Source organism: Aethalodelphis obliquidens, unplaced genomic scaffold, assembly GCF_003676395.1.
Source record: "Aethalodelphis obliquidens isolate GAN/ISIS:26980383/991018 unplaced genomic scaffold, ASM367639v1 scaffold44, whole genome shotgun sequence".
In the NCBI taxonomy this organism is placed as follows: domain Eukaryota; kingdom Metazoa; phylum Chordata; class Mammalia; order Artiodactyla; family Delphinidae; genus Aethalodelphis; species Aethalodelphis obliquidens.
Genome location: NW_020837988.1, coordinates 10,854,614 through 10,873,462, shown reverse-complemented (window position 1 = coordinate 10,873,462; position 18,849 = coordinate 10,854,614). Strand labels below are relative to the sequence as shown.

The 18,849-nt window shown below is 53.6% G+C and overlaps 1 protein-coding gene across 8 annotated transcripts in view; it reads right to left on the bottom strand.

Annotated features, from left to right (window-relative positions):
* Nucleotides 1–18,849, bottom strand: part of ENDOV (endonuclease V) — a 94,808-nt gene that overhangs the window by 48,111 nt on the left and 27,848 nt on the right. For 3 of the 8 annotated variants that reach the window (XM_027080938.1, XM_027080936.1, XM_027080942.1), the window contains one exon: nt 11,470–14,700. The exons of 1 other annotated variant lie outside the window; for it this stretch is intronic. In XM_027080938.1, coding sequence (XP_026936739.1) covers nt 14,408–14,700 — 293 coding nt within the window. In that variant the 3' untranslated portion in view covers nt 11,470–14,407. 4 more of the 8 variants (XM_027080940.1, XM_027080941.1, XM_027080943.1 and 1 more) reach the window with 4 other exon arrangements.

Sequence of the window (18,849 nt, the reverse complement as noted above, 5' to 3'; positions counted from 1 at the left end):
TATACCGTGCTCTTGGATTGGAAGGATCAATATTGTTAAAATGATCATACTACCCAAGGCAATCTACAGATTCAATGCAATCGCCATCAAGTTACCAATGGCATTTTTCACAGAACTAGAAAAAACAATTTTAAAATTTGTATGGTAACACAAAAGATCCTAAATAACCAAAACAATCTTGAGAAAGAAGAACAGAGATGGAGTCTCTGATTATTCTTCAGTATAATCTGAAGTCTCCCTGACTTCAGATTATACTACAAAGCTACAGTAATCAAAACAGAATGGTACTGGCATAAAAACAGCCATACAAATCAATGGAACAGGATAGAAAGCCCAGAAATAAACACTTATGGTCAGTTAATCTATGACAAAGGAGATAGGAACATACAATGGAGAAAAGACAGTCTCTTCAATAAGTGGTGCTGGGAAAACTAGACAGCTACATGTAAAAGAATAAAATTAGAACATTCTCTAACACCATATACAAAAATAAACTCAAAATGTATTACAGACCTAAATGTAAGACCAGAAACCATAAAACTCCTAGAGGAAAACATAGGCAGAACATTCTTTGACCTAAATTGTAGCAATATTTTTTTGGATCTGTCTCCTAAGGCAAAGGCAATAAAGGCAAAAATAAACAAATGGGACCTAATTTAACTTAAAAGCTTTTGCACAGCAAAGGAAATCATCAACAAAATGAAAAGACAATCTACTGAAGGGGAGAAATTATTTGCAAATGGTATGACCAATAAGAGGTTAATATCCAAAGTATACAGACAGCTTATACAACTCAACATCAAAAACACAAACAACCTGAATGAAAAATGGGCAGAAGGGACTTCCCTAGTGGTCCAGTGGTTAAGACTGCACTTCCACTGCAGGGGGCATGGGTTTGATCCCTGGTCAGGGAACTAAGATCCCACATGCCATGCGACGAAAAAAAAAAAAAAAAGGGCAGAAGACCCAAATAGATATTTTTCCAAAGAGCACATATAGATGGCCAACAGACACATGACAAGATGTTCAACAGTGCTAATCATCAGGGAAATGCAAATCAAAACTGCAATGAGATATCATTTCACACCTGTCAGAATGGCTGTCATCAAAAAAGACACAAATAACAAACGTTGACGAGATGTGGAGAAAAGGGAACCCTCATACACTGTTGGTAGGAAAGTGAATTAGTGCAGCCACTGTGGAAAACAGTATGGAGGTCTCTCAGAAAACTAAAAATAGAACTACCATATGACCCAGCAATTCCACTCCTGGTATATATCCAAAAAAACCCCAAAAACACTAATTCAAAAAGATATGTACACCCCAATGTTCATAGCAGCATTATATATAATTGCCAAGACAAGACATAGAAGTAACCTAAGTGTCTATCAAGAGATGAATGGATAAAGTAGACGTGGCGTGTATATAAATGTATATGTATACTACTCAGCCATAAAAAAAGAATGAAACTTTGCCACTTGCAACAACATGGGTGGACCTGGAGGGCATTATGCCAGGTGAAGTGAGAAAGACAAATACTCTATGATATCACTTATATGTGGAATCTAAAAAATACAATAAACTAGTGAATATAACAAAAAAGAAGCAGACTCACAGATATAGAGAACAAACTAGGGACTTCCCTGGTGGTCCAGTGGCTAAGACTCCATGCTCCCAGTGGAGGGGGCCCAGGTTCAATCCCTGGTCAGGGAACTGGATCCCACATACTGCAACTAAAAGCCCGCATGCCGCAACTAAAGATCCCGCACGCCACAACTAAAAGATTCCACAACTAAAAGATTCCACATGCTGCAACTAAGACCTGGCGCAGCCAAATAAATAAATAAATAATTTTTTTAAAAAGAGAGAGAGAGAACAAACTAGTGGTTACCTGTGGGTAGAGGGAAGGGGGAGGGGCAAACGTGGGGTAGGGGATTAAGAGGTACAAACTACTATGTACAAAATAAGCTACAAGGATATATTGTACAGCACAGGGAATATAGCCAATATTTGATAATAACTATAAATAGAGTATAACCTTTAAAAAATGTGAATCGCTATATTGTACAACTGTAACTTATACAATATTGTACATCGACTATATTCCAGTTTTCAAAAAAGAGAAATAAAGAAAAACGTACATTCATGCATTCATTCACTTATCGAGGACCTGTTTCCTGAGCACCTACCATGAGCAAGTACTTGGGGCCAGGTGCCCGGTGGGTGGTCTGAAGGGCGGAAGAAGAAGGCTCAGCTCAGGCACCTGGGCCAGCTTCAGGCTTAGAAACACCGAAGGCAAATGGTGCCAGAGGATGGGGGAGGGGGAGGAGGGCGGGTGTGAGCTTGCATGCTTGTGTGCCTACAAGGCATTGCTAAGGAAGCCGTCTGTCTGCTGTTTGATTTCTGCGCTTCTCAATTCAGGCCAAGGTGAGGGGCCATCTGCTAAAGTGGACACAGAGAAAACATTTTCGCTATGTAGAAAATTGGCTTCTGAGGGGAGCCTGTGTGCCCAGCATAGAACCAGCCTGCAGAGGAGGTGCTAGAGGCAGCGGGCAGGGCTGGGTGCAGGGAGGGAGGGTTGGAGACACACCCCTGCTCCTGCCCCATCCTTGGGAGGCCTCAGGCCTGCCAGTGTCTCCAATGCATCAAGCCCCTGCCTAAAACTTCCACGTCTTTGCATGGGACTTGCATGGGAGGAGGGCTCCCCTCATTTTTGTGTGTGTGTGTGTGTGTGGTGTTTTTTTTTTTTTGCGGTACGCGGGCCTCTCACTGTTGTGGCCTCTCCCGTTGCAGAGCACAGGCTCCGGATGCGCAGGCTCAGCGGCCATGGCTCACGGGCCCAGCCGCTCCGCTGCATGTGGGATCTTTCCGAACCGGGGCACGAACCCGTGTACCCTGCATTGGCAGGCAGACTCTCAACCACTGCGCCACCAGGGAAGCCCTCCCTTCATTTTTAATACCTTCATTAAGATATAATTCACATACCATAAAATTTACTCATTTAAAGTGTACAGCTCAATGGCTTTTGGTATATTACTAGTTTTAAAAAATTGTGGTAAGTATATATAACATAAAATGTACCACTTTAACCATTTTTAAGTGTACAATTCATTGGTATTGATTATATTCATAATGTTGTGCAAGTATCACCACTATTTCTAAAACTTTTTCTTCACCCCAGACAGAAACTCTGTACCCATTAAACATTAACTCCCTACCCCCTTCCCCAACCCCTGGTAACTCTAATCTACTTTCTGTCTCTCAAAATTTACCTATCCTAGGGACCTCATTTAAGTGAATCATACAGTATTTGTCCTTTTGTGTCAGGTTTCTTTCACTTAGCATAATGTTTTCAAGGTTCCTCCATCTTGTAGCTTGTGTCAGAATGCCATTCCTTTATGGCTGAATAATATTCCACTGTATGGGTAGACCACATTTATTTATCCATTCACCTGTTGATGGACACTTGAGTTGTTTCCACCTTTTTGTGAATAGTGTTGCTAAGAATATGGGTGTGCAAGTATCTGTTTTAGTCCTTACTTTCAATCCTTTTGTGTATATACCTAGGAGTAGAATCATATGGTAATTCTATGTATAGGTGTTGAGGAACTGTCACACAGTTTTCTACAGTGGCTGCACCATTTTACATTCCTACCAACAGTGTACTAGGTTCCAACGTCTCCACCCATATTTGTTATTTCTGCTGTTGCTGTTACTTGATGGTAGCCACCCTAATGAGTGTGAGGTGCTATCTTATGTGGGTTTGATTTGCATTTCCCTAATGATTAGTGATATCATGTGATATCACACAATGTTAGTGATATACTGATTATTTAAAATAAATAAATTTATTTATTGGCTGTGTTGGGTCTTCGTTGCTGCGCGCGGGCTTTCTCTAGTTGCAGTGAGCGGGGGCTACTCTTCGTTGCGGTGCGCGGGCTTCTCATTGCGGTGGCTTCTCTTTGCTGTAGAGCACAGGCTCTAGGCACGTGGGCTGCAGTAGCTGTGGCACGTGGGCTCAGTAGTTGTGGCTCGCGGGCTCTAGAGCACAGGCTCAGTAATTGTGGCACATGGGCTTAGCTGCTCCGCAGCATGTGGGATCTTCCTGGGCCAGGCCCCTGCATTGGCAGGTGGATTCTTAACCACAGCACCACCAGTGAAGTCCCTGATATACTGCTTTTCATGTGCTTATGGCTATTTGTGTATCTTCTTTTGCAAAATGTCCTTTTGAACCCTTTGGCCATTTTAAAATCGGGTGCTTGGTGTTTTGTTGTTGAGTTATAGAAGTTCTTTATATATTCTGGATATTAATCCCTTATTGGATATATAACTTGTGAATATTTTCTCCCATACCGTGGGTTGTCTTTTCACTCTCTCGATAGTACCCTTTGATACACAAAAGTTTTTTATTTTGATGAAGTCCAACTTAGCTATTTTTTGGTCAAAGCTGCCTCTGCACTGTGTTTTTGGTGTCCTATCCAAGAAATAATTTGCTAGACTAAATCCTACTCATCTTTGATCCCCCGCCCGGTGTAAATTAGTCCTCCTTGCGATCCTGTCTCATTGCACCTGTGTTCCCTTGGCAGTGCCATCTGCACCCGGTTGGTCTGCACAGCTCCGAGTCTCCCCAACCCAGAACCCCAGCAGGCAGAAGTCATGTCTGTTTCCTTCCTCCTAGAAGCTCCTTCTGGATTGAACATTCTTGGCTCTGGGCTTTACTCTTCAGAATTCTGGTTCTCTAAGAATCACAGAATGTTAGCGCAGATGTAGAAAGAAGAAAAAAACCAGAAACGCTCTTTGAAGTAAGAGCCAACTGCTTTCATGCACCAGGGGAGCTGGTACATGTCACAGGCTGGCTTGACTCAGTTTAGGAAAATACACCAATGGCTTTTGTTAGTCTGGAAGGGGAACTCACCCTCTCCCCTGCCTGCAGGGGTCGAGGCAGGAAGGAAAAGGTGAAGGGAGCTGCTTGCACAGCAGCAAAAGGGACTGTGGTTTTCACAGACATCCTGGGAGAGAAGAGGTGAGAATCTGCAGAACAGAGAACTGGGGAGAGAAAAGACGTGACGGGGTGGAGAAAGACCAAAGGGGGAAAGCCCAGTTGGCCAGAAATGCCTGTGTTGTCATCTGTAACGAGTTGCTCCGTCACCCCAAACACCGGTGAACGTCTGCTCCCAGAAGGGCCCATGTGAACGATGCTTTGCACAAACCAAGTTGGGTGGTGTCCAGTGTAGACCCCTCCCGCCATCGAGTGTGCAGCAGAAGCAGGGAACGTGAAGGCAGGTGACCCAGAGAAACGTGGGGTTCCTCATGGGACTCTGGGTTTTCCACTTTATATGGATGGGGGCTGTACTGGGGTAAGTAGTGTCCCCCCAGAATTCATATCCACCCAGAACCTGTGAATGTGACCTTATTTGGAAATAGGGTCTTTGCAGGTGTCATCAAGTTAAGATGCAATCTTACTGGATTAGAGGGGGCCCTAATTCAAAGACTGGGAAATCTGATCAAAGACACAGGGACACAGGGAGAAGGTCATGTGAAGACAGAGCAGAGACTGGATGATGTGTCTACTAGCCAAGGATGCCAAGGATCGCCAGCAGCCACCAGAAGCTGGGGAGGGGCCTGGAACAGATTCTCTCTCCGAGCCTCCAGAAGAAACAAACCTGCTGACACCGTGATTTCAGACTTCTGGCCTCCAGACTGTGAGGGAATACATTTCTATTGTTTGACGCTCCCCTGTCTGTGGTATCCTATTATGGCAGCCCAAGAAATGAATGGAGGGGCTAACGTCCTTCTGTTTTAAGAGCAAAGGAATGGGAGGCCCCAAGGCTGGAGGGCTGGGAACATCAGTGGCCGACCCTGGCTAGCGTGGGGTCCTTGCCTCCAGCAGAAAGAGCCAGACTGGCTTCGGGCAGAGCCTCCGAGCTCCAGTTTCTCTGCTCTTTAGGGCTCAGGGTCACCAGACTGTTGGCTCCTTGGCAACTGGCAGTAGAAAGGGGAGGCTGAGAAGCCGTCTGGTCGAAACTGCCTCTGCACGTCACACACCCACCACAGCCAGCTTGGGTCTCTTAAGTGCTGCAGCAGAAACAGCAGCGCAGAGTGGGGTCACCAACCCCGGAAAACGCCCGAGTGCTTTGGGAGGACAAGAGCTGCCCCTGAGAACCATCCCCTGCCCCCGGTAGTGTGACACCCTGGCGTGTGACCAGACTCTCCCTGTTGTGGATTTGGTGGCGGCCTGGGGAGAGGAGCAAGAGATGAGGAGGGACCAGAGGATGGAGGACTCACTTAGCAGAAGGGAAGGCGATGGTGAGAGCCCAAAGCAAGATAAAGGGACAGAGAGTGAGGTGGGGCAGGGAAGGGTTCCTGGGCAGATGGACCAGGCAGAGGGCCTGAAGGGGCAGCAACGTGGCAGGAAAGCACAGAGCTGGAGGCGGGCAGGGGTTGGGGGGCTGGTCAGGTCACACAGGGGCTTGAGAAGGAGAAAAACACCTGGCCTCGGTGTTGTGCTGACAATTGCATGGCTCAACAGTGTCACTGTCGGGACTTCCCTGGTGGTCCAGTGGTAAAGAATCAGCCTTACAATGCAGGGGATGCAGGTTCGATCCCTGGTCAGGGAACTAAATGTCACATGCTGCAGGGCAACTAAGCCCTCACATCACAACTACTGAGCCAGCGCGCCTAAAATAGAGAGCCTGCGCGCTGCAAACTACAGAGCCCACACACTCTGGAACCTGCGCGCCACAACTACAGAGCCCACGAGCCCGGGGGCCTGCGCGTCACAACTAGAGAAGAGAAAACCCGCATGCCACAACTAGAGAGAAGCCCATGCACAGCACCGGAGATCCCGTGTGCTGCAACTAACACCCGATGCAGCCAGAAATAAATTAAATAAATAAATAAATCTTTTAAAAAGACAACAAACAACCAATGTCACTGTCATCAGACACAGCCACTCTGTGACTGAGATGGATGGAGACAGAGACAAGAGGCCTCTGCAGTCATATCTGAACACAGAACGTGGACACTGTCCAGACCTAAAAATGGGCCCTGGTCCCCTTTCCTTGCGGACTGGCGTGGGTTTATCAATTTCAGCCTAAGCTTTGCTCTGTTCTCCTGCCTTCTAGACACAAATTATTAAGATACCTGATTGTGGCATCAACCCTGCTTCCCGACAGCCTCCACCCCAGCCCCAGTTTCCCCAGCACAAGCCCGTCTCCAGAGTCCTTCCTAACACCTCCTACGGACACCCCCCCCCCCCCCGCCAACTCCCCACGGTGTGCTGTTGCCCTCACTCCATTTCACTGCAGTTGTGTTCCTGGGGGTCCTTGGATGGAAGGTAACTGATACTTCATACACCATGGAAAGAACTGTGGGTTTTACTCTGAATCATACGGGAAGCCACTGGATGGTTTTAAGCAGAGAAGTGTGCCGCAATTTTCGAAAGAAATGTTCTGGAAGACCCATCAGGAGGCTCTGTCTGGAGCGCATCTGGAGCAGAGTTCCCTGTGGCTACTCAGTGGGGGAGGTCGCTCCTTCTGCCTCCAGTGCAGGAAGGAGGGAGGATGAGAGCACACGGATGGCCTTTGTGTCCCAGAACCACTTTCTAAGGGGCTTCTGAGATAAGAATTCAGCTGCCGCGAGCTACACAGGGCTGTTTGCATCAGCTCTAGGCAGCCAGGGAGACAAGCATCCTAGTGGACAGTGCAGAGGCGCCTACCCACCCCCTTTCTGAGCAGAGGGGCCACCACATTCAAGACACCCTTTAAGACAGCGTTTGTGGAGGGAATTCCCCGGCGGTCCATCGGTTAAGACTCCACGCTTTCACTGTCAAGGGCCTGGGTCGATCCCTGGTCGGGGAACTAAAGAGCAGCCAAAGGAAAAAAAAAAAAAGAGTTTGTGGAAAAGACAAAATCAATCCACACCTGCAGGTACCAAGGAGCCAAGGACATAAAGTCCTACACAGATGTCTGATGTTTCGGTCTGGATGGATGGTGACGTCATTCTCATAACCCTGTGTGTGCTCAGCCAGGAGGGCTAAGGGGTCAGACTTGTGAATAACTGGCCCCCAGGTTAGGAAGGGAGCTCAGATGAGGAGGTGTATCTGCCTCCCCTGCACCAGTGCATATACACATTGCTTCCAAATTGTGCCCGGGAGGGTGGGCTAGCTGGGGGGCTTCTTCCAAGGTGCCAGGCTACAATGTGTCCCCTTGTCTGGTGAAACCGTGTGTTGTGTGTGTGTGTGTGTGGGGGGTCCTCCTTTGGTTATTGGTCCAACAGCATGCCCAGTGGTCCCCAGGGAGGGCAGAGGCAAAGTGTTTGTATTGGGCCCCTTGCTGCCTCCCCATCTGACCTGGCTGCTTCTCCTATTTCTCCCAGGACCCTCTCATGCCTGGAAGGTGGAGCCCTCTGTTAGGCCTGCTTGCTTGAATTTCCCTCCCTCACCTGGATTGGTGGGTTCTTCAAGCCTCATCTTGACCCTGTCTCCCACCGCAGCGCCCCTAACCTAGAAGAAGGTGGAGAAAACTTGAGACTGTAGAAGCAAACATGGAGCATGGAGAGCTTGCTGTCACCCCCAGGACAACCTCTGCATTTGGAAGGTGGGGTTCTGGGAACTAGAAGCTACACTGGTTATCAGCTGCATCAGTGCACCTGTGTGTGCCCTTGAGTGTTGTGTGTGTGTTGGGGGAGAAACTGAGATACTGGGGAGGGAAAAGCCTTCAATCAAATCAGGAGCCTCCATTCCCATTCACACATAAGGGTCTATGAGGCACTGCAGCGCATGCATAAATTTTATCTGAAAAAAAATGTGTATGCAATATATTGAGAAAAAAAGACTAGAAGAAAATATTCTGAAGTGTCAACAGTGGTTTATCTTGCGATGGGATCTAGGATTTTTATACTTTCGTGTTTTACACCAAACGTGTTGGTTATGTAATTTAAATTTTATTTATTTATATTTAAACCAAATTCTCCAGCCAACTGTGCTCTTCCCCAGTTGCAGTAACTTTCCTTTGAGTTCGATTTCTGGGTGAACCTAAAACAACGACTCCCTCTCAAGTTCACACTACTTCATACTCGTGCTTTCATTCCTCCTTCCTTAGCCTTGGACAATCGATGCGTTGGGCCGGGGGTCCCCGTCCTCAGAGAGTCTGCAGCCTAGGGGCATCCTCTCCCTACGACCCGCTCCTCCGCGAGGAATCGGGGTCGCAAGGGGCGGCGAGCATGTTCCGGGGTGGGTGGTGTCCGAGGGAGGCGGGGTAGCCCTCCGGGAGGCGTGGGTGTCGGCCTTGGCTCCTCAACTTCCGGGACAGTGGGTGTAAAATGTTCGGACAACGTTAAAAGGGTCGACTGGGCTTTCTGCGGTCTCCTGCTCCCGAACCCTCCTGAGAGGGCACCCTGGGGAGGAGGATGCCCGTGACCCCTAGCGCGGGAACGGCGGGACCCAGACCACACGTAGACCTGGGTTCCGAGGCCCGGAGGCCACACTCTGGGGCAGAACCTCGGGACCCAGACGCTGGGCGGGGTTGCCACGACAACGCCCTCAGGCGCGCGACGATTGGTGGAGCGCAGAGGCGGGGCCCGGGAGGTGCTCCCGCGAGAGCTCGGCGTCCCGGCTTTCGGTCGGCGCGGGAGGGCGCGAGGGAGCGTGGGGCAGGGCTACCGGCCTAAGCTGACACCGGGACTCTACTGCCGCGTACCGTGTGGTAGCCGACCCTGCTGGCTGTGCCACCGAAATGTGCCCAGAACAGGAACCTTCTCCCTCTTCCGCTGCGACCACCCTGGTCTGGGCCACCTTTCGTCGCCTAGAATACTGTCCAACCTCTCGCCGGGTCTCTCAGCTGCGCCCTTCAGTCCGTGTCATCTTGTGGTGCCCTGCTTCTCAAGAGAGTCAAGGCCCTGCCCCGTTTGCCAGCCCCTCCCTGCTCCCCCACTTCAGCTTCGCTGACTGCTTTACTCTTGACTGACCTTGCTCCATACCCCGCCCCTTCCCCCACCCCACCTTTGGACTTGCTGGTCCTTCTGCCTGGGACACGCCTCCCCAAGACGTTAGCAGGATGCTCGCCTCTTTAGTGAGGTGACCCACCTGCTTAAAGTTACACCCCACAGTCCCCATACTCCCTGCCCTGATTTTTCTCCGTAGGTCTTGTCACCATCTAACAGAGTTAATAATGTACTTATATGTTGTCTGAAAGCTCCATGGCCAAGAGTTCGTCTTGTTAGACCAGAGCAGGTACTCAGTGTTGTAGACTGAGCAGGTGGAAGAGGGGTCTTCTTTTCCTTCCCAAGAAGGGTGGTGAATCCCTTGGGTCACCCTCTCTGGAAGGAGAACCGGCCAGGACTGGCTGACTGCCCACATGCCAAGTGCCTTACTTTCAATATCTCACTCCCAGAGTAGCCTCCCATTCCTGCGGGAGGCCCAAGGCGTCTCAGGGAGCCCTATCCTCCAAACACCATCATCCTCAGCTCAGAATCCTCTGGGCTCCAGATGTCGCTGGCTGGTGCCAGCAGCCCCTCCTACGTGCCTGGCACTCTGCTGGGTGCTGCCCTCAAGGCTCTCAGTCTAGTGGGAGGGAAAGAGGAGAGTGATTACCACCACGCGTAGGGCAGTGCTGAGGCCGGGCGTGTGAGGCACAGCGTAAGGAGGGTGGGCTCAGCGTCCAGAGTGGGGCCTCTGGAGTTCCTCCTGGTGGTCCCCGGAGGCCTTTCTGGCGTGAAGTGTGCACTGTGGACGACAATCACTGGTTGTCTACTCTGTGCTGATGCGATTCCTGGGATCCAGCTCTTTGTGGCTGAGAAGGCTGTGCTCTTCCCAGGGCCCAATGCTGCTTCTCAAGCGGGAAGCCAGACAAGCATCCAGGGCTGCCCAGAATTGCATCCAAGTGTCCAGACAACTGGCTTCCCTGTGGGTGTGGGCACTGGGAGAGGAGCTCTTTGCATGGTGTGTGGCTGGGTGAGCCAGGGCAGCCATATGCCGCCAGCCTTGTGGGGAGCAGGGCACAGGCCACCCTGGCAGCCAGATGCTCCTGGGCCGGTCTGTGGCTCAAAGGCGTTTCCTTCAGGAGAGGAGCCACCTGGCTCCTCTCCACCTGCCCTCCTGCTCCTGCCTCCCTCTCAGCTCCAAAGTCTAGGGTTCCAGGGCTGTGTCAGCACGGTGCCATGCTGCACTGTCCTTCTGGCCTGGAACGGACATCTGGTCTGCCTCAGCCCCCGCAGCCATGGCATCTGTGGCCCCATGGAACGCAGTGGCAAGGAGGAGAGCCGGAACCAGGGGAAGGCCATACTCTACTGTGATCGCCAACTGGCCGAGCATTCCTGGCATGACCCACCTGGCATTGCCCTTTCCACTGAGGCTTACTGAGGGCAACCCCTGAGGGCTCTCCTTGTCAGGGATCCTTCTGCCAGGCGGTGTCTGCTCAGGCTGAGGGAGGTAGGGAGGGACACTGGTTACAACTGATGATGCCAGGCCAGTGGGATCTTGAACCCGCAAATAGTAGGAGAGGAGGGCAGCCCCTGCCCCTTGCCCATGATGCGTCCTCCAGCTGGCAGAGGCATCCAGCCTGCTCTGCAGGAGTTGGGTCTACAGCCTGAGAGAGGGCTTCATTTTACAGATGGGAAAACTGAGGCTCTCAGAGGGGAAGGAAGCAAATGTGTGCTCAGTGGGCTTTATCTTGTTTGCAGGGCTGAGGTCGGCGTCATTAGCTCCGTTTTACAGAGGAGGAACTGGGGATTGGAGAAATGAAGTGCTGTTTGCCAGTTGTCCCGGTAAGCCCCTTATCTGGCCCGGGATGGCACGGATCTGAGAAGGAGCCAGGGCAGTGCCAACGCTTGCTTGTTTTGCCACGAGATGGAAAAGTGAGCCCAAAGATGCAAGGCTGAGGGAAGGGAGACCCAGGATCAAGGTGACCCTCCTGCAGGAAGCAAGAAGTCCTGAGGCCCAGCTGGGCTGGGAAGTTCGGAATGAGGACGCCAAGTGCAGCAATGTGGGTCCTCACTGTGGTGGGTGCCCTGCCCCTCCCTGGTGGATGGAGTTGCACTTGGTCACTAGATCCTGAAGAAATGAGAACATGGCATCTTTGGCTTCTACCTGGGGTTCAGACGAAACCATCAGGGTGACCCCTGCCTTCCTCTGCAGGCTCTCCCCTGCCGAGCCTTCCCCCACAGGCCCTTCCCTTCCTTTACGTCAACCATGGGAACCTATGCCCGAGAGACATGGCACCCCAGGCCTGATGCCATTCCAGACGCAGAGGGGAGCCCCCACCTTCACCACCGTATCATCCATCGTTGTCAACAGTGACATGACTCGGTCACACCCCTTCAAGGGCCGGGCGAGTCCAGTTGGGGGCAAAAGGAGCAGCCTGTGCCAGGTGACTGTGATAGAACAGACGGCCGAGGGGCACAAGACGGGTACAGACGTCCCCAGGTCCCTCCACAGGGGCCAGGGAGGAAGGGGCTGGTTCCAAGATGGGAGGGGGCACCCCAGGCCCAGTCACCCCAGCAAGCTGCCCTGGAAGGGTCTGTCTGAAAGCCGGGGGCACACCGGGTGGTGGGGCAGGCTGCCTTGGGGGCCAGGGCCGGGGGGCCCCGGGAGCCAGGTTGAGCAACGGGATAGTGTCCATGGACTTTGAGCCCAAGGCTGAGGGAGCGCGACCCAGCTCGCGGAAGCAGCTTTTTAGTAAGTGTCTTGAGCTTTCTTAGAAGCAGGCTGAGTTTAAATTATAAATAAACAAACGAGAACTCTGCAGCAAGGCAAGGCGTGGGCTGGTAGGAAGACGGGAGAGACTGGAGGCAGAGACCTCACTTAGGAGCTAATATTCCCCCCTGAACTTGAACCCTCCTGTTCTCTCTCCCCACCCTGCCTCTGCCTCAGGGGCTCGTGGGCCTTCTGCTGAAGGCATCACCTGGGGTCTCAGGCTTCAGGGGCTGACCCTGGCTGGTCTGCAGGAAGAGGCCCAGCGCGGACCCCCACGGTGGGGAGTCGGGAGGCCCACCTGGCTTACACCACCCAAGGCGTTCAAGCCCGAGTCTCCCTCGGACAAAAACAGGCCCCGGTGGACACTCATCCGTGTGGGAGGTGTCTTACCAAATGTTTGAAGGGGAAAAAAATCCCATTTTCTTAGCTTTTTTTTTTCCTTTCTATTTTTTGATTATTTTTCTAGATGACTTCATTTCCAAGAAGGGTGTAGGGGAGAGAAGGAGGACAGAGGGAGGGAGGACAGGGGCCCTGAGGAGGGATGGAGGGGGGAGAGTGGGTGCCAGGCCCAGGGAAAAGCTGTGGGGAAAGTGGGGGCCACCTTGTCCTGACTGCGGTGCTTCCAGCCCAGGCTGTGTCCTCCTCCTGACCCCCACGGACCTCTTGGCCAGCTCCACTCCCACAAGTCCCTGGGGCAGAGTTCAGCTCTCATCCAGCCAGGATTAGCAGAAGAAGGGCTTCTAGGAGCTTCTCTCTGGGGCATGACCTCCCTGCCCCATGGACAGAGGTCTCCTTACCCCTTATACTGCTCAGAACCAGCAGGACACACTCTGGCTAGCTTAATGGCAAAGAAAGTCTCTGCTCAGTGGCCACACGCCCAGGAGCAAGGCCCCAACCACAAGGCCTCCACCACTGGGCACAGACCCAGCAGCCCATGCGTGACAGGGCACTGCTGCCCATAAGCCAGGACCTTCCACCGCCCCCCCCCCCACCGCTTTGCTAGAAAAGAGATGCGGGGGGATCTGCTTTCTGGTGTTGGCTGCTTCTGAGTCAGTCTGTTCAGGTGAACCTTGGTTGGTGGAGCCCAGGTCACATTCCCCCACTCTAACTGCAAGGGACTCAGAGAACACCAGCAAGGTAGCAGCCACCCCAGAACCCCTTTTAGTTCACAGAGCCCAAACTCCCAGCAGCTGCTGCGCTCTGAGGGAGAAACCATCCCAGGCCTCTCTCCCAGCCTCCAGTGGCTGCTGGCCATCTTTGGTGTTCCTTGGCTGGTGGGCACACCACTCCAGTCTCTGCCTCCAACTTCACACGGTCGTCTCTTGGGTCTAAGTCTCAAATCTCCCTCTGCTTTTCTCTTCTGACACCTGACACTGGATTTAGGACCCACTCTAATCCAGGATGATCTCATCTCAAGATCCTGAACTTGGTTATATCTGCAAAGACTCTATTCTAAGTATGGTCACGTTCTGAGGTTCTAGGATTCCATTTTTGGGCCCCCAGCCATTCAACCACTCCAAGAGGCATGAGAAATGGACACTGAGAAGGCGGCAAGGGAGAAGAGGAAGAGGTGAGGTGGAAAGGGACGTTTGGGCAGGAGAAACCAGCTGCCCGAGCCCAGCATCCATGGGGCTGTCGAATCTCCTTTTGCTACTCAAACCCCAAGTCAGCTTGTGGCTGCCCAGACAGAGCTTCCCACCACCTCCCGTATCCCCATCATTGTCTTTTCCCCAAGGCCAGGCAACATGAACACCCCATCTCCTTGAGGGCTCCCAGGCCCTCCTGCGCCTCAGACCCCCAAGATCTCCAAGTCCAGGAGGCAAGAGAAGCTGCCCTGCCCCTCCTGCCCAAGGGGAAGGGTGGGTCCCACAATCCCTTCATCTTTTGACTTCCTACCTCCCAAAGTGCTTCCTTTTCTCTTCCCCAAATTCTCTGTTGGAGTTTGGGCCATTTCTTCTGATGGGGCTCATTCCCATCCTTGGCAGAAAATGCTCTCAGAGATGGAGAACCTTCAAGATGCAAGATGCATGGGTCAGAACCAGAATATAAAAACATCTGTGTGCACTCTGCAGTTTACACTGCCCTTTATCCTACACTGTCTCCTCGGATCCTCACTACTGCCTGTGAAGGAAATACTAATCCCATTTTACAGAAGAGGAGACTGAGGCTCTGAGAGGTTTAATGACTTGCCTGAGTTTACACAAACCTGAGACTCAAACCCGAAACGTCTAACTCCAGCTTTTAATGCTCTTCCCACCAACTCCAACACACTGGGCTCAACCCCATAAAGAATCCTGTCCATGTCACAGCTTCAATCTTCCTAGGAACAGGAAATTCACCACCTAACAAAACAGCGAATTCCACTGACAGTCCCAAGTATCAGGGAGTCTTCCTTCATTGAGGGAAAGCCCTTCCTTCTTCATGTAACTCACTCCCCAACCCCCCGCCTTGGCAATGGGCAATGCCCCTGCCCCAGTCTTCTCCAGGACACATCTCTCCATTTCTTACCCCTTTCTTGAAAAGTGGAGCTCTGGCCATCCCCTCCGGGTCACCCTCCCTAGAAGGGTTTCTGGCCTCTTGATGCCCAACCTACAACGTCAAGGACACAGGTCCTTGAGGCAGCTGCGAAGGGTGACTTTGGACAGGTGTCCCCTGGCACTGTGCCCGAGTCAGGCGGAACTAAGGTGAGGACTGTGCCCGCTCTGGAGGTGACAGTCTCTCTTCCCATGACCAGAGTCTGGGGGTGAGGCCCGGCCATCTGGCCACCTCAAGCTGGGGCCACCACGGACAGTCCCGGGCAGAGGTAGTCACTGTGCCACAGCACAGTGGCAATGTCACACGTTGGAAAAGAAGAAGAAAGGCAAGCACCAGCAAGCAGAGTGGCTGAGGAACAGCTGAGCTGAGTCACTGCAGCCAGGCGGGTGGAGGCGGCTGCAGGGGTGGGGTGGGGGCCTCCCAGGGACGGAGGAAGGAGGAGGGGACACCAGGCACCTGGCACCCTCCCCTGGGCTTCTGGAGCTGTGGAGGGTCAAGGCACCTAGCAGCAGGGTGCCCAGCGGGTCGAGCTGACCATCAGGGCTGTGCAGCCAGCTGGCCTCGGGCTCCATTCCCAGCTCAGCCACCAACTGGCCCACAGGCCTCCACCAGCCACGTAATCTTTCGAAGCCTCAGTCTCCACCTCTGTCTAGTGGGGTAATGGCTGCCTCCCCCGCTACTGGGCCGATTACTGAAGGCCACGTTGCCAAGTGCTCAGGGTGGCATCTGGCACACGAGGGGGGCGCTGAGCCAGGCCCCAGTGGCTCTGCTCATCATCATTATGAATGAGGAGCCTTTAGGTTTTCCCAGAGCAGGATTCTGGGGTTTGCCCAGTGGGCCTCCCCCACCCCTGCCCCAGGCCTTCCTGCTGCCCCATGGGTGCGTTTCCGAGGCTGTCGGTGGTCTTGGGCTGTTTCCTTGTCGACTTCCCCACACTTCCCCCTTCATGGGCCCCAGGTCCAGGTCCAGCAGGCTGGGCTTTGGGGTAGCCATGTCTGTATCAGAGCAGGGCTCCCACCTCAGCTGGCATCCTGCCGCCATCACCTGCCGGGACCCACACTGTGTGGTTCCCGCTGCCGCCAGGCAGGGCTGCAAAAGCCGGCGCTGAGTCCCACTCTGCAGAGTGATCAGCAGAGTGACCTCACCTGACACACAGCACTACCCCAACCTCTCTAGGAGCCACAGCAGACTGTGCTGGTGTGTCGCCCCCCACTCCCCTGCCACACAGGAGGTCCCTCAGATGGCAGGATGCCCCCATCCTGCTGAAGCTCAGGGTTTAGGAACTGGAAGGCATCCTGAAGACAATCCAAACTCATTTCCTCAGGCCCTGAGAGGAAAGGGACCTGCCCAAGGCCACACAGCCAGTGGTGACAGGGGGGTTGCTTCCAGGCTTCCCTTCCCCTCGGCGGTCCTGCTGGGATTTCCTTGCCCAGGAACCAGCACCACAGGCCTCACCCCAAACGGGGAGCCCATGCGATCCTAGCCCCTCCCTCCTGTGTGCTCGCCGCTCTCCCTAGGCAGGCGCCTGCCTCTCCCGCCCCCATGCCACCGCGGGAAGGGGTTCCTATGGCACCCCTTCCCCCGCACACACTTAGCTCACTGGCAGCCCATCTGCCCGGAGACAGTGAACAGCAGATGCCTCTATGTACAGCGGTGCCTGAAGCGCAGCGGCCCTGCGCCTGCCGGACGAGAGCATGCCAGCCAGGCACAGGGCTCACGTGACACTTGGCTGGGGCAGGGGTCCCTCATCCAAGGCTGGGCCAGGAGGGGGTCAGGCCACCCAGACAGCCTACCAGGGCTGGGGACCAGGGTGTCCAAGGCCGGAATCAGAGTGTCCTGCGGGGGAGTTGCTGGATGGGCAGCTCTCTAGCAGGCTGCACCCTTGGGGGACAGGCTTCTACAGCTCCCTGACTCCCTGGGGAAGGCCTAAAGTGAGGGGGTTGGTGGACTCCATGGACAGACCCCACAGGGTCAGCCACTGCACACAGCGCGTGTGAAGGCTTGTGGAAGAGGGTTCAGAGCATCCAGCTCCTGTACAAGTGTGGGACCCTCGGCTGGGCCTCATGGGGCTCCTCATTCTATCTTGGCCCCAGCCTCATCCCAGGCTCCCTCAGCAAGCTTCTCTCTCTCCTGAGTTCTTACAACCAATGGGGGTAGATGGCAGAGCAGGGTCAAGGGACCCTAGGGCTGGGCCTCCTGGGAGGTGGTCACAGTTCCTGGACCCACTGGCTCCTGGACTCACCTACTGTTTCCGGGATGCACGTGGCCAGTTGGCAAAGAGCCTCGTTTCCATGGCAGCAGCCTCAAGCCCTGGGTCCAGGAGGAGGGGCTGGCTGAGGACCCCAAGAGCTCGGCCTTTGTCTCTGCTCTGCCCTCCCCAGCCAAGGAACAGAGCTTTGTAGCCCGTGGGTGGCCAGCAGAGCACTGGAGGGCCAGCCCAGCCTGGGGGAGGGGAACTGCTGGGTGGTGGTGCACATACTTTTCCATCCTCTATAAAAACAGGAAAATAAATTGGCTAAGTCTGGAGCCCTATGGACTCTGGCTTGACATAAGCTAAATTTGTCTGATTCTGGAAAGAATTAGAACATTTCAATGATCTGCAAATGGGGCTGCTGGCTGCTGAGCCCTTATCTTGTTCATGGCCTCTAGCCCAGTGTCCCATGTGAGAGGTGAGGGGGAGAGAGGTGAAAGGGGTCTTAGGCTGGTGTGAGCCAGCCTGCCTGGGGCAGAGGGATGGACAGCTTGGCCTCTGAGGACCCCGTTAACTGAGACGGCAGAAGCCATGACAACCAAAGCTCACTTCCAAGCCCTGCAGCCTCCCTTTCTCCCCCGCCTTCACCCTTTGTTTTCCTCCCCTCCTCCCGGCGCCCCCGCGGTGCAGGCAAGCACAGGCACACGCAGGCACACACACGCACGCCCCCAGGCCGCCTCTGCTCCCCTCACATCTTGCGTTTGTTTTCCTTCAGCAGGGCTCCAATGGGGACACGCTGCACTCTCACAATTGGCAGCTCCCTCCGATCCCCCCCCCACGGAGGTGCCATATGTCAGTGTCATGAATAAGCATGAGGCGCTGTAGCTGGGGGGCTGGGAAGTGGCAGCTGCCAATCACCTGCCGAGCAGACATGGGGTGGAGGCTACCACAGGGTGGGGTGGGGGGGGTCACCACTACCAGAGGGGCAGGCCAGGTGGGGGGATGGTGTGGGCAGAGGCATGGGAAGAGGGTAGGATCAGAGCATGGTCACTGGTCCTCACCAGAGGGACCCACCTCCAGGTGACCAGTGTGCTTTCCTGAAAACAAGCAAAACCCAAATGGCATGGTGTGACCGTGTGGGGTAGCCCTGAACCCTGCCCCTCAGCTTTGTGTCTGCCTGTGGGCCCGCTGGCCAGCCCACACCAGCCCCTCCAGGAGGCCCTTCTCCTCCCAGGCTGCGCCCGCACCCTGTGCCTCTCCCCAGCACGTGCTCCATCTGAGCCTCCCACTAGTGAGCTGGGGACCAAGGCTTCACCTGCAGGGAGAAGGAGGGGGATCCAAATTTAGCCAGCACCTGTGCTGGGCCAGGCATGTCTACACAGGGCCCCATTCGCTCTCACAACACTCCTGGGAACTGGGGGTTTTTAGCCCC